We start from the raw sequence: 13,539 nt of genomic DNA on the forward strand, positions 1-13,539 counted from the left end.
CTATAAATATATTTTCATAGGGCTGTCAAACGATTAAAATTTTTAATCGAGTTAATTGCAGCTTAAAAATTAATTAATCGTAATTAGTCACAATTCAAACCATCTATAAAATATGCCATATTTTTCTGTAAATTATTGTTGGAATGAAAAGATAAGACACGAGACGGATCTATACATTCAACATACGGTACATAAGTACTGTATTTGTTTATTATAACAATAAATCAACAAGATGGCATTAACATTATTAACATTCTCTTAAAGCGATCCATGGATAGAAAAACTTGTAGTTCTTAAAAGATAAATGTTAGTACAAGTTATAGAAATTTTATATTAAAACCCCTCTTAATGTTTTCGTTTTACTAAAATTTGTAAAATTTTCAATCAAAAATAAACTAGTAGCTCGCCATTGTTGTCATTACACCATGCTCACTCCCCAAACCCATAAAATCATTTGGACCCAAGTGCCAGCAGAGGGCGCCAAACAACAAAAAACAAGTATCAAGTAACAAGTGGACATTACACTGCTGTCATTTTAATCTGAGCGGGGCATGTGCGTTAATTGCGTCAAATATTTTAACGTGATTAATTTAAAAAATTAATTACCGCCTGTTAACGTGATCATTTTGACAGCCCTAATTTTTTTAATTATATATATATTTTTTTCTTACAAATGGGGGAAAATGTGTTATTATTATTATTATTATTATTTTTTTTTTTTGTGGGGGGGATCATTTACTCTTTAACAAAAGGGGGGAAGGTTGTTTTTTTTTTTTTCTTCATTTTTGTATTTAATTGAATATCCATAAATACAGTAAATATTATCAATTTTTTTTTTTCATTTTGTTAAATTCAGGGTGGAATATTTTTATATTTGGACTACGGAAATTTTAGGAAAAAATTATTTTATAGAAAAACAACGTAGATGCACGTGATTCACTTTGCTGGGCCACACAAAATTATGCAACGGGATGAATTTGGTACCCAGGCTGCCAGTTTCACACTACTGTCCTGGAATTGAACAAAATGCGGTGGCTTTAATGTAGGTCCGTTTTATTTTTTGGGGGGTGGGGTCTGCGAATGGGGGAGGGGGGGGTGTTGTTGTTGTTGTTTTTTTTTTTTTTTTTATCATTTAATCTTTTTACCAAAATGCGGGAATTGGTAAAAAAAAAAAAAGCTCTTTTTTTAATGTTTGTATTTAATTAAATACATATTTATAAACAAATACAGTAAATATTGTCTATTTTTTTCCCCCATTTTGTCAAAATCGGGGCGGGAGGGGTAAATATTCAGATTTGTGAACTACTGAGATTTTACATAAATTTTATTTTCAAGAAAAACATGAAGTAGATGCACATGATTCACTTTGCTGGGCCACACAAAATTATGCGGCGGGAGGGATTTGGCCCCCGAGCCGCCAATTTGACACCACTGCCCTAGAATTGAACAAAATGCTGTGGCTTCAATGAAAGTCCGTTTTTTTTTTTGTTTTTTTTTTTTTGTGGGGTCCACTACGTGGGGCTTTCCAGCAGCGGGGACTCCAGGCCGCTGACCAAAGCTCCACTCATGTGGATTTGCGATTTAAAAACAGAAAATAAAGAAAACTTTGGGATGTGATGATGAACGATGAGGGGGAGGACTTTGGGGTTGAATTTCAAGGCGTGGTGTTAAAGAATAGGCGACCAACCGGTGAATGGATGTTTTTTTTAAATGAGGAAAAAAGGGGAGGAGGAGTTGGCTGTGGCAAAAGTTTTCTACGACTTAGTTCACTTCGCCCCTCCCCGGCCACCGACAGGCATTTATAGCCCGCAAAAAAGGACTTGAGCCCGTAGTGAAGCACTTTTGGCTCATCGCTTCTCCGGGGGAGGAATCACACCCATCTACTACTCATCAACATCCCGAACTCTCCCCTCTCTTTTGCCTTCGTCGGTCCGAAAGTTCGCCGACTCTTTTCAAGCAACTTTTAAGCTTTCCCCTTCAACTAAATAGCAGTCGTGGCACAAACCAGCGCTCGTCGCAGTGCAGCCCACTCGTTCCTCCATGAAAGAAGGAGTGCACCAGCAAATTTGGGGAAACGACATGTCTGCGAGCGTCTTATCCGCTTTCTACGACATGGACATGCTTTACAAGGTACAGCTGTTACTCTCTCTCTCTTTTAACTTGTAAGAATTGAATGTCTCCTTCCATGCCATGTGACCGAGGCGCATTGCTAACACGTCGCCTATTTTCTCCCGCAGCAGGATAAAAGCACGAACATGAACGCCCTCCACATCAACAGTATGCTGGACAAGAAGGCGGTCGGAGCCCCGGTCACTTCCGCGGGCTCCGGTGGCCCCTTCACGCCGGGATTTTTCCGGCGAAACTCCACCAGCAACGTGGAGGCGACAAACAACGGCAACAAGTACCCCGTGAGTTCCTGTTACAGCAGCCTGAAGGAAAACACGCCGAGCGGAACGACCACTCTTATGAACAAGGAAAACAAGTTCCGCGACCGCGCTTACAGCGAGAGCGGAGAGCGGTCCGTGCTCCAGCAGAAGGCCGGCTCTCAGATCAACTCTACCCGCTACAAGACCGAGCTGTGCCGGCCCTTCGAGGAGAACGGCTCGTGCAAATACGGCGAGAAATGCCAGTTCGCTCACGGCTACCACGAGCTGAGGAGCTTGTCCCGCCACCCTAAGTACAAAACGGAGCCGTGTCGCACGTTCCACACCATCGGTTTCTGCCCTTACGGTCCCCGGTGTCACTTTATCCATAACGCCGACGAGCGCCGGCCCGCTCCGGCTTCCAACGCCAACGTGCAGGCGGGGGAGGGCCCCCGCGGCTACGGCCAAAGGGACATCCTCCCCCCGCAGCAGCAGCTCTGCTACACCCAGAGAGACAGACCAAAGCTTCACCACAGCCTTAGCTTCTCCGGCTTCTCCAGTCACCACGGACTGGACTCCCCGTTGCTGGAAAGCCCCACGTCGCGGACCCCACCCCCGCCCGCTTCCTCGTGCATGTCCTCCTCCAGCTTCTACGACGACGTGCTGTCGCCGAACTCCGTGTCTTGCATCAACGGTGCCTTTAATTTCCCCGGGCAAGATTTAAAGACTTTACTAGCCCCGCTGGCCGTGCACACCTCCGGCGGCTACTCCAACAACCACTCAGCCGGCGGCGCCCACTACGGCGGCGTGCAGGGCGGCATGTGCCCCCCGTCCCCGCCCACGTACAACATGAGCCACTTGCAGGCGCTGCGCCGTCTGAGCGAGTCGCCGGTGTTCGAGCCTCCTCCCAGCCCGCCAGACTCACTCTCAGACCGGGAGAGCTACGCCAGCGGGTCCCTCAGCTCCTCCGGGAGCCTCAGTGGCTCCGAGTCCCCCAGTCTGGACGCTGGGAGACGTTTGCCAATCTTCAGCAGGCTGTCGATTTCAGACGACTGAGCGTGTTTTTTTTTTTTTTTTCCTATTTTTACTTTATTTTTTTGATGTAGAGGATTATGTCAGCAACTTCCAACCCTGCCTTTGAGCAGCCGGACAATGAATCTCTACCAGCTGAAAGGGTGGTTACCCTGCTCAGACCTCCCTGGTGGGGGGCAAGTGAGGAAAGTTCCACCCACGGGGATCAATAATTGTCCTTGACCTGGCATTAGATTACTATGAGTTTTTTTTTATTTTTTTCTGTAATATAGCTGTATTAAAAGTTTAGATAGCAAACAGAAGGCATTCCATCAGTGCCTTGCCCAAGGGCTCATGGCAGCCCATCTTCCCTGTTTTGTTTGTTTTTTTTGCTCTATCAGGCGAGTCACACTTTTCCTGGGATTAGATGACTTGACAAAACAACAGACTATAGAAGCGAGTCGATTTCCTCCCATCCTGCCAAGAATATGCCTCGACTCAAAGTAACTTTTTTTTTTTTCTTTTTCCCAAAACTGCTTGTTTTTTTTTTCCCTCTGAATACTTCAACTTCCATTCCATGTCTCTTCTCACAGCGCCACCCAGTGGTTAGGTTGGTTAGTATAGTTTGTTGCTTGGTTGAACGCACTCTTGAGTTGGGTTTGTTTGGGGAAATCACTGCTGATGGTTGAATATATATTTTTTTAGCTGTTTTGAGTGATTTGCATAGCGGTGCATAACTGGCTATGGACTATTTAACTTATTTATTATCTTGTGAAACAAGTATAGGCTACATTGGTAATTTGTGACCATACTATATTTATCAAGTATGATGAAGCAATAGATCTATATTCTTTTATGTTTAAATTATGATCGCCATTATTAATCTGCATAAAGTGGAGTGTATGTTCTTTTCACAGTAATATATATTGTTTTCTCCTTTTTTTGTAACTTCACTCGGTTATTTTTTATTGTAAATGAGTACAAAAAAAAAATCTTAATTTAAGAAAACGTATGTGATATTTATTTCATTAATTTTGTTTCCTTGTTTACGTTTATTAAAGTTTGCATAATTGCTGTTTGCTTCTGAGCTTGTGTCAATGCTGTAGAAGGCTTTTTTTTCTTCTGAGAATCCCTATTTAGATGATTCTGTAGAATGTAAACACAATGTGGTTTTATAGACCGTCCAAACCGTTTATTTAGATCAGCGACAAAGAATCCAAGTCAATAAATTAACCAAAAAAGTATTTTTTTTTTTCTTTCTTCTGGTTGCACGAGGTCACACTGTGATTCCAGCCACGTGCTTAAGAATGTAGCAATCCCATGTGCCCCAGTATTATTGTGTAGTGCCTATGGGGCTCACCAGCATGACATGCCTTTAAAATTAACCAAATAAAGTATTTTCTTACATTTGCATCTTTTATACGCAGGTTGAAATGAATGTAGTTTTGGATTCTATTTTTTACTAAAGGTTGTTACCACTCGGATACTTCGACAACAACAACCGTAACCTCTTAGTCCCCATTCCTCTTCATTTAATTTTCCTATTTGCTCAGCTTTCTGTTGATATCAAAATCTAGTCTGAGTGTTGAGTTTGCTGCAGAGGGAAGTGGTTGAACATGCCTGGTTTGTACATAGTAGGTACAGGGGGATGCGCACTATGTACTTTTGACTACTTTATCAGAAGTAAAGCTTTTTGAATGTAACAAAATGGACAAACAGACAACGAGAGTTGTTTTCGGGGAGTCAGTTCACTACAAATTGAGTGTGAGACTGTTAACTTTGTACTGTACATTTTTTTTTTTTTTTAGTTCTCCCAATAAAAGAAAAAAACTTTTGGAAACATCTTGTTTTTGCAGTCATTTGACAAATCGGGGCCTTTCGAATTTTTTGTTTCCTTGAAGACGTACGAAATATTACAACAATGATGCGTCAGTTAAAAAAAGAAAAACAGCCTGAAGAATTCCGAATGAATTCAGGACACCACAGAGCCTTGTCTGGCCTGCGTCACTTCTAGCCTGAGGTTCTCTTTCCCTCCTTCTTCTCGGTACACAGTAAATTCAACAAGCACACACTTGTCATTATGAGACACAAACCAATGGCGCTTAATCTGGAGGTGGCCTGCAAACTCATAAGCATGGCTGGGAGGGAACAGTATCCCACAAACTGGAAAGCTGAAATTAACTTAAGGTGACCAAACGTACTCTTTTGTCCGGACATGTCCACTTTTCACATCCTGTCCGGAGCATCCGGCGGGGTTTATAAATTCGTGAAACGGTTTTCATTATTGTTCACGTGACGAATTAGCGTGTATTGAAATTAACTGACACTTTAAACTAGTGCTGCAACGATTAATCGATTAACTCGAGTATTCGATTAGAAAAAAATATTCCAAATAAATTTTGCTGCCTCGAGTATTCGTTTAATTAAAGTGGTGTTGTAATGGTTAATTTTGAAAGTGTATTTAGTTTTATTAATTTGCGTGGATACACTGCCCTCCAGTCTGCCTCGTTTAACATGTTAGGACCAACATAAGCAAGTTTTTGTTGGAGCTAATGTTTTTTTAATGCGTTCGTCATTTAGTTTATAGGTATATTTAGCCGTTTGTTTGTAGGAATATTAAGAATATGTGTCTGAACCATTTGTTAAGAGCATTGTAAAAATAACAACAACAAAAACATTAGCGTTTTATAGCATTTAAGCTAGCGGACTTTTGCTATGTAAGTTAGCCAATTGTTCTTTTGTTGTAAATAGATCCTTGTTTATTTTATTTTATTATTTTTTTTAGCTCAACTCAGGTTTGTACTGTAATGTCCGTAACTTTCTGCGGGCCGCGAAGGGGCCATGGGACTGCCGGGTGGTGACGTAGCGGGAAGTAGGGGGTGTGGTAGGACGGCGTGAGCGAGAGTGTTGGACGCATGTTGCAGCAGTTCGCAGTTATTTGTGTTTTTTTTCTATTGTTGCCACAATAAAGTGAAGGTATCCATCATTCATTCCTCTCCTTCTGTTCCCTCATTCGGGGCTATTACATTGGTGTCAGAAGCAAGGGCTTACGACTCTACGCCGCGTGCTCGTGTGGAAGGGAGAGGGAGAGGACGTTCGGCAAAATGTTTGGCGGCTCCGGCGCTCGTGCGAAGGTGAAAAGTGAAGCAAAGGACTGTTTGATTGACATGCCGGCGATGGACGGTGACGAGCGCGTTCGCTATGGCTGCAACGTTTCGCGCCAAAAAGAGAGCGGGCGCGCCATGACGGAGCGGCGTCATGAGGAGGCGGGGTCTGGCTCCGCAGATGTCAACAAACATGGCGGCGCCCATGAGCTGACGTGGGCGGCCGCGAAGTCGCTGAAGTTCAACGGCAAAGGAAGCTGGGAGGCATTTAAAGCACAGTTTGAACTGCTGGCTGATACAATGGGCTGGTCGGAGAGTGTTAGGGCTTTGCATTTGGCCTTATCACTAACTGATGATGCTGCATCTTGCCTATTGCTACTGAGCCAAGGAGAGAGACTCAACTACAAAACGCTAGTTGGCGCTCTGCAAAGGCGTTTTGGAGACTTTAATGTGAGAGACTCTATCCGCTGTGAGTTTAAACATCGTGTGCGGCAGTCAAATGAGCCGCTGCGTTGCCTTGCCCACGAGATCGAGAGCCTGGGCCGACGGGCGTATGCTGGGATGCCAGATAAGGTCCAAGATGAACTGATACGCGATCAATTTGTCCAGGCTCTCAGGCCAGATGAACTTCGCATTCATGTGCAACTCGAACACCCCGCGGACTTGGGCGTGGCGCTTGCACTCGCGATGGAAAGGGAGATTGCAGCCAAGGGGTCGCCACAGTCATCAGTCCATCAAGTCTCAGTCACGGCACTGTCAGGGGGAGGGGAGCAAAGACCACCATGGCTGGAGGAGATGGTGTGTGCTTTGAAAACCCACATTGATCAGCGTGTGGACGAGACCAACCGACGCCCTGCCATCTGCTGGGGCTGTGGACAACCCGGGCATCTGATGAGACGGTGCCCAAAGAGGATGGACCAGCAGGGAAACGGGAAGGGGTCCGCGTAACCCGGACAACGCGGGCCCCCTCTGCCATTTCCCGGGACCAGCAGCCCCCCGTGGTGGACACCGTGGATGGAAGAGCTCGAGAGCATGATGGAGCTGTTGCCACGGTGGGTTGGACAGAGGTTGGTGACCCCTGCCATGTTCCAGTGCTGATCGGGAACATTTCCTGCAGTGCCCTGGTGGACTCTGGGTCGTCTGCCACAATTGTGAGGCCGGATGTTGTCCCAATAGGAACTGTGCTGGAAACCACCATCAAGAAGCTGAGAACTGTGACCGGCGAAACGGCTCAGATGAAAGGGAAGGGGACATTTGTGTTTGCTCTCGGGAATCTGTCAGTGACTTTTCAAGCTTGGGTGGCTGATGTGAGTGACACCTGCATCATAGGGCGGGACTTCTTAAAGACTACTAAATGTGTGGTAGACCTTGGGGCAGGGGCGCTCATCCTGCCTAGTGGTCAGCATGTAAAGCTGATTGCTCCTTCACAACGGGCCACTGCTGTAGTATCCATCAACACAGCAATGGCTCAGTCGTTTGTGATAGGGGCAGAGTCCGCTCGCCCTGAAGAGCTCAACCCTGCGGGGGCAGTGGAAATTTCACCACCACAGCAGCAGGAGGAACGGAGGAAGGCGATCCGCTCCATCTGGGAGGCCAACTGCACCGGCCTGGATGGTGAGCAACCGGGGCAGTTATGGCAAGTACTGTGGGACTTTAAGGACATTTTTGCCCTCGGTGAGAACGAGGTGGGCCTGACGCACCTAGTGGAGCATCACATTGATACCGGAGATGCGGCACCGGTCAAGGTGCGGCCACGGCGTCTACCCATGGCCCTGCAGGAAGCGGCGGACAAGGAGGTCCGTGCCATGCTGGAGGCAGGGATCATAGAGCCCTCTGACAGTCCCTGGGCGTCTGGCGTGGTCATGGTCCCTAGAAAAACAGGGTCCAGGCCGCGGTTCTGTGTGGACTACAGGCCCCTGAATAAAGTGACGCGGAAGGACTGTTACCCCCTTCCGCGGGTTGATGAGACGCTAGACCTAGTGTTGGGCTCTGCGTGGTTCTCATCGCTTGACCTGCGCAGTGGATACTGGCAAGTTCCCCTCACGCCTGAGTCAAGACCAAAGACTGCGTTCTGCACCACCAGAGGACACTGGCAGTTCAAGGTCATGAGTTTTGGCCTGTGTAACGCGCCAGGGACGTTCGAGCGCTTGATGGACTCCGTGCTGGTGGACATCCCCAGGCAGGAGTGCTTGGTCTACCTGGATGATGTCCTCGTCCATGGCAAGTCTTTCCAGGCCGCGTTGGATTCCCTGAGACTGGTGTTGGGACGAATTGCGGCGGCTGGACTGAAACTCCACCCGGAGAAATGCCACTTCCTGCGGCGTGAGGTAGAATTCCTGGGGCATAAGGTGGATTACAGGGGCATCAGCACACTGGAGGAGAAAATTTGCGCAATAAGAGACTGGCCAGTTCCAAAAGACCAGACGCAGCTCAAAAGTTTTTTGGGACTGTCATCTTATTACCGGAGGTTCGTGAGGGGGTTTTCATGCATTGGGGCGCCCTTGTTTCGCCTCCTCCAGAACAATCAACAGTTCGTTTGGACAAAAGACTGTCAGGCGGCGTTTTCCAACCTCAAGAGGGCGCTCACCAATGCCCCTGTCCTCACGTTGCCAGATCCTGCCCTGCCATTCATGCTGGACACAGACGCGAGCAATGTGGGCATGGGAGCCGTCCTGTCACAGGCTGGTCCTGACGGTGAAAGAGTGGTGGCTTATTTCAGCCGCATATTCAACAAGAGTGAGAGGCGCTATTGTGTGACGAGGCGTGAGCTATTGGCGGTCGTCTTGGCCGTTAAACACTTCCGGTACTACCTGTGTGGCGTGCCTTTCACCATCAGGACAGACCACGCTGCACTACAGTGGCTGATGTCCTTCCGAGAACCTGAAGGACAGGTGGCGCGTTGGCTGGAGGAGCTCCAGTCATTTAATTTCAGCGTGGTTCATCGGGCCGGGGTAAAACATGGCAACGCTGATGCGCTCTCCAGGAGGCCATGTGCTGTGGACGGCTGCAGTTACTGCGACAGGCGGGACGCGCGTGAGATGGACTTACGAGATGGCGGCGGGGCTGAGGGGCCGTCATGCTGCACATTAGAGTCTGTGGATGTTGCTGAGTGGGCGGCCAAGCAGGAAGAGGACGGGGAACTCAAACCGGTGCGTGAGTGGGTCCTGCGCGGTGGTCGGCCTCCGTGGGAGTGTGTGGTGGGTCTGTCTGCAGGCACGAAGGGACTTTGGAGCAAGTTTGCTGTGTTACGCATGATGGACGGTGTGCTACAGCGTGCTTGGAAAGAGCCAGCTACTGGAGAGGAAAGGTGGCAGGTCGTAGTGCCCAGATCCCTCAGAGATGCAGTGCTGGGTGCATGTCATGGGGGCACTGGTTCCGGACACTTTGGAAACACCAAGACTCTGCGGCGATTGCGTCAAGGATTCTACTGGGGGCAGCATCGACGGGACGTGGAGGACTTCTGTCGGCGTTGTGATGAATGTGCGGCGTTCAAAGGACCCTTGAATCAGTCACATGCGCCTCTTCAGCAGCAAGGGGTGGGGGCGCCTATGGAGCGAGTGGCTGTGGATGTTATGGGGCCCTTTCCTGTGACTGAGAGAGGAAATAAGTATGTGCTGTGTGCCATGGACTACTTTACAAAATGGCCGGAGGCTTATGCGTTGCCAGATCAGGAGGCGGAGACGGTGGCTGATGCTCTGCTGGAGGGAATGTTCAGTCGGTTTGGGGCTGCAGACACTTTGCACAGTGACCAGGGCAGAAATTTTGAGTCCAGGGTTTTTGCTTCCTTGTGTGAACGACTGAACATGCAAAAGACACGGACCACACCTTTGCATCCTCAGAGCGATGGATTAGTTGAAAGATTCAACCGCACCATGCAGCAGCAGCTTGCCATCCTCACCGCCAACCACCAGCGTGACTGGGATCGTCATATTCCGCTGGTTTTGATGGCCTACCGATCAGCGGTGCAGAATTCCACGAACTGCACCCCTGCACTGCTGATGCTAGGCCGGGAGATCCGGACCCCTGCAGAGTTGGCGTTTGGCAGACCACCCGACAGCCTGGGGGACCCCCCGGGACTGGAGTACGCCCGAAAGCTTCAAGACCGGTTGGAGGCGGCGCACGAGTTTGCACGAGACCAGCTGGAGAAGGCTGGTATGAGACAAAAAAGGAACTATGATGTGCGGGGCAAGGGACGTGATTTCCAATCTGGAGAACTGGTCTGGATTTATGCGCCTAAGAGGAAGAAAGGACGTTGCCCAAAATTGGACAGTCATTGGGATGGACCTTGTAGGGTGCTAGAACGGGTTGGGGAGGTCGTTTACAGGGTCGCGATTCCTCCTAGAGGCAGGAGAGTCGTCCTGCATCGCGACCGTTTAGCACCATACAGGGGCAACGGTATCCCTCATTTCGAGATGGGACTTAATGCTCCAGCGGCTCAGGAACGTGTTGAGGTTCCAAGTTCTGTGGACACCCCTGTTGTTCCTGTTCCACCGCTAGTGCCACTCGGCGATGGACAAGTTGCTGTGCAAGGCCGGCCACAGCGGCAAATAAGAAGACCGCTGCGGTTTGAGGATTTTGTTGTTGACCCCTCGGGGCGAGGGGCTTTGTAAGGGGGGGGGCAGTGTAATGTCCGTAACTTTCTGCGGGCCGCGAAGGGGCCATGGGACTGCCGGGTGGTGACGTAGCGGGAAGTAGGGGGTGTGGTAGGACGGCGTGAGCGAGAGTGTTGGACGCATGTTGCAGCAGTTCGCAGTTATTTGTGTTTTTTTTCTATTGTTGCCACAATAAAGTGAAGGTATCCATCATTCATTCCTCTCCTTCTGTTCCCTCATTCGGGGCTATTACAGTACATTTTTCATGTTTCTTATTTGATTACTCGATTATTCAAACTAACTACTGTATTCGATTAAAAAAAATATTCGAATTAAATTTTGCTGCTTCGAGTATTCGTTTAATTAAAGTGTTGTAATGGTTAATTTTGAAAGTGTTTGTATTTAGTTTTATTGATTTGCGTGGATACACTGCCCTCCAATCTGCCTCGTTTAACATGGCTGAATCCAGCTGCTCCATGTTAGGACCAACATAAGAAAGTTTTTGTTTGAGTTAATGTTTTTTAATGCATTCGTCATTTAGTTTATAGGTATATTTAGCCGTTTTTTTTTTTTTTTTTGTAGGAATATTAGGAATATGTGTCTGAACCATTTGCTAAGAGCATTGTAAAAGAAAACAACAAAAAACGTTAGCGTTTTATAGCATTTAAGCTAGCGGACTTTTGCTATGTAAGTTAGCCAATTGTTCTTTTGTTGTAAATAGATCCTTGTTTATTTTTTTTTTTTTAGCTCAGCTCAGGTATTTAAATTGTTTCATGTTTCTTATCCGATTACTCGATTATTCGAACTAACTAGTGTATTCGATTAGAAAAAAATATTCAAATCAAATTTTGCTGCTTCGAATATTCGTTTAATTAAAGTGGTGTTGTAATGGTTAATTTTGAAAGTGTTTGTATTTAGTTTTATTGATTTGCGTGGATACACTGCCCTCCAGTCTTCCTCGTTTAACATGGCTGAATCCAGCTGCTCCATGTTAGGACCACCATAAGTTTTTGTTTGAGCTAATGTTTTTTTTAATGCATTCGTCATTTAGTTTATAGGGATATTTAGCCGTTTTTTGTAGGAATATTAGGAATATGTGTCTGAACCATTTGTTAAGAGCATCGTTAAAAAAAAAACAAAAAAATGTTAGCGTTTTATAGCATTTAAGCTAGCGGACTTTTGCTATGTAAGTTAGCGAATTGTTCTTTTGTTGTAAATAGATCCTTGTTTATTTATTTTTTGGAGCTCAGCTCAGGTATTTAAATTTTTTCATGTTTCTTATCCGATTATTGGAACTAACTAGTTCGTCGATTAATCGACTACTAAAATAATCGATAGCTGCAGCCCTACTTTAAACGGAATACTATGGTATTGTGCTGCCTGTGAAGTATTCCAGAGAGCCTGCCCAGTTGTTAAGACTTATTACTATCAATACGTACCGTAATTTTCTAACTATAAGCCGCTACTTTTTCTCCTCATTTTGAATCCTGCGGCTTATTTGTTGGTTTATTGGGTTAATAGGTTACACTTTATTTGACACCGGCGTCATAAGACTGCACAACACCGGCGTCATAAGACTGCCATAAGACCGTCACCTTTATGACATGACACTATCATGGGCATTAATGAATGCTTATAACAGATGTCATTTAGTGTTATCTGCCAAATTATGTCACTAACTCTATATCCATCTCGGATCTTTTACATCCTTTCTAAAGTAAAATAATTTGCCGGTTGACACAAAATGACATCTGCCATGAGCATTCACATCATAATTATGATGGTCTTATGACATGACGCCGCTGTCAAATAAAGTGTACCAAATAAAATGACTAGCAATAAGTGAAAAAACTGGAACAGCAGCGGAAGAAATAATTAGCACAGAACATGAATTTGAATTGTTATTTACATCTGCATTGCTGAAATGCATGCTAGGAGGCATGTTGGACAGCAAGTGTTTACAACAGGTGGCAGCAAAGGTGGACTGTCTCCTCCAAGTGAGCAATGATTGCTAAATGAAGCTTCTTGAAGCAATGAAGCTTTACAGCCAATTGGTTCAAAGCTTCATGGTGGTTCATTTGGTTTTATCTGAGTCTTATAATGCAGCCGTCAAATAAAGTGTTAGCAGTTATCTTTCGGTGTAAATATGCCATAATACAGTGAGGACAGCATTGGCTTATAGTCCAGTGCGGTTTATCTATGAACAAATGCCGTTTTCGTGTCAAAATTTCAAAAAGCTCAATTTCTCTGTTTTTTCATCAGAAATTGGAAAATTGCTCAAACTAAGCTATTTTCTAATGCTGATTCTAAAGAATGGAAAAAAGATATGAACTTTTTTTTCTGCTGAAAGAAGAGAGTCTAATCTTTCTTTTGGTGGGGTTATATATGTTTATATGTTTATACATGTTTATATAGAAATAGAACAGAATTTTCTGTGGGCCTTGCAAAATCAGTCAAAATCCAGTAAAA

At 45.9% G+C, this 13,539-nt stretch overlaps 1 protein-coding gene across 2 annotated transcripts; it reads left to right on the forward strand.

Moving 5' to 3' along the window:
• Positions 1-1,744: 1,744 nt before the first annotated feature.
• Positions 1,745-3,933, forward strand: zfp36l2 (zinc finger protein 36, C3H type-like 2). 2 transcript variants are annotated; one of them, XM_057847303.1, is made up of 2 exons: positions 1,745-2,130; positions 2,241-3,933. In XM_057847303.1, exons 1-2 carry the CDS (start codon positions 2,041-2,043, stop codon positions 3,417-3,419), a joined length of 1,269 nt encoding a protein of 422 aa, XP_057703286.1. In that variant the 5' UTR covers positions 1,745-2,040; the 3' UTR covers positions 3,420-3,933. The 2 variants fall into 2 exon arrangements, with proteins under 2 accessions (XP_057703286.1, XP_057703285.1); XM_057847302.1 differs by having other exon boundaries at positions 1,752-2,130; positions 2,238-3,933.
• The last annotated feature ends 9,606 nt before the right edge of the window (positions 3,934-13,539 follow it).

The sequence above is a fragment of the Corythoichthys intestinalis genome, chromosome 10 (genome assembly GCF_030265065.1).
Source record: "Corythoichthys intestinalis isolate RoL2023-P3 chromosome 10, ASM3026506v1, whole genome shotgun sequence".
NCBI classification, from domain to species: Eukaryota; Metazoa; Chordata; class Actinopteri; order Syngnathiformes; family Syngnathidae; genus Corythoichthys; species Corythoichthys intestinalis.

Bases quoted from the DNA above. Each gene is read 5' to 3' on its own strand.
- zfp36l2 (XM_057847302.1), top strand. From the start codon at position 2,041: ATGAAAGAAGGAGTGCACCAGCAAATTTGGGGAAACGACATGTCTGCG. The intron at 2,131-2,237 runs GTACAGCTGTTA...TTTCTCCCGCAG, and splicing joins ACATGGACATGCTTTACAAG to CAGGATAAAAGCACGAACAT.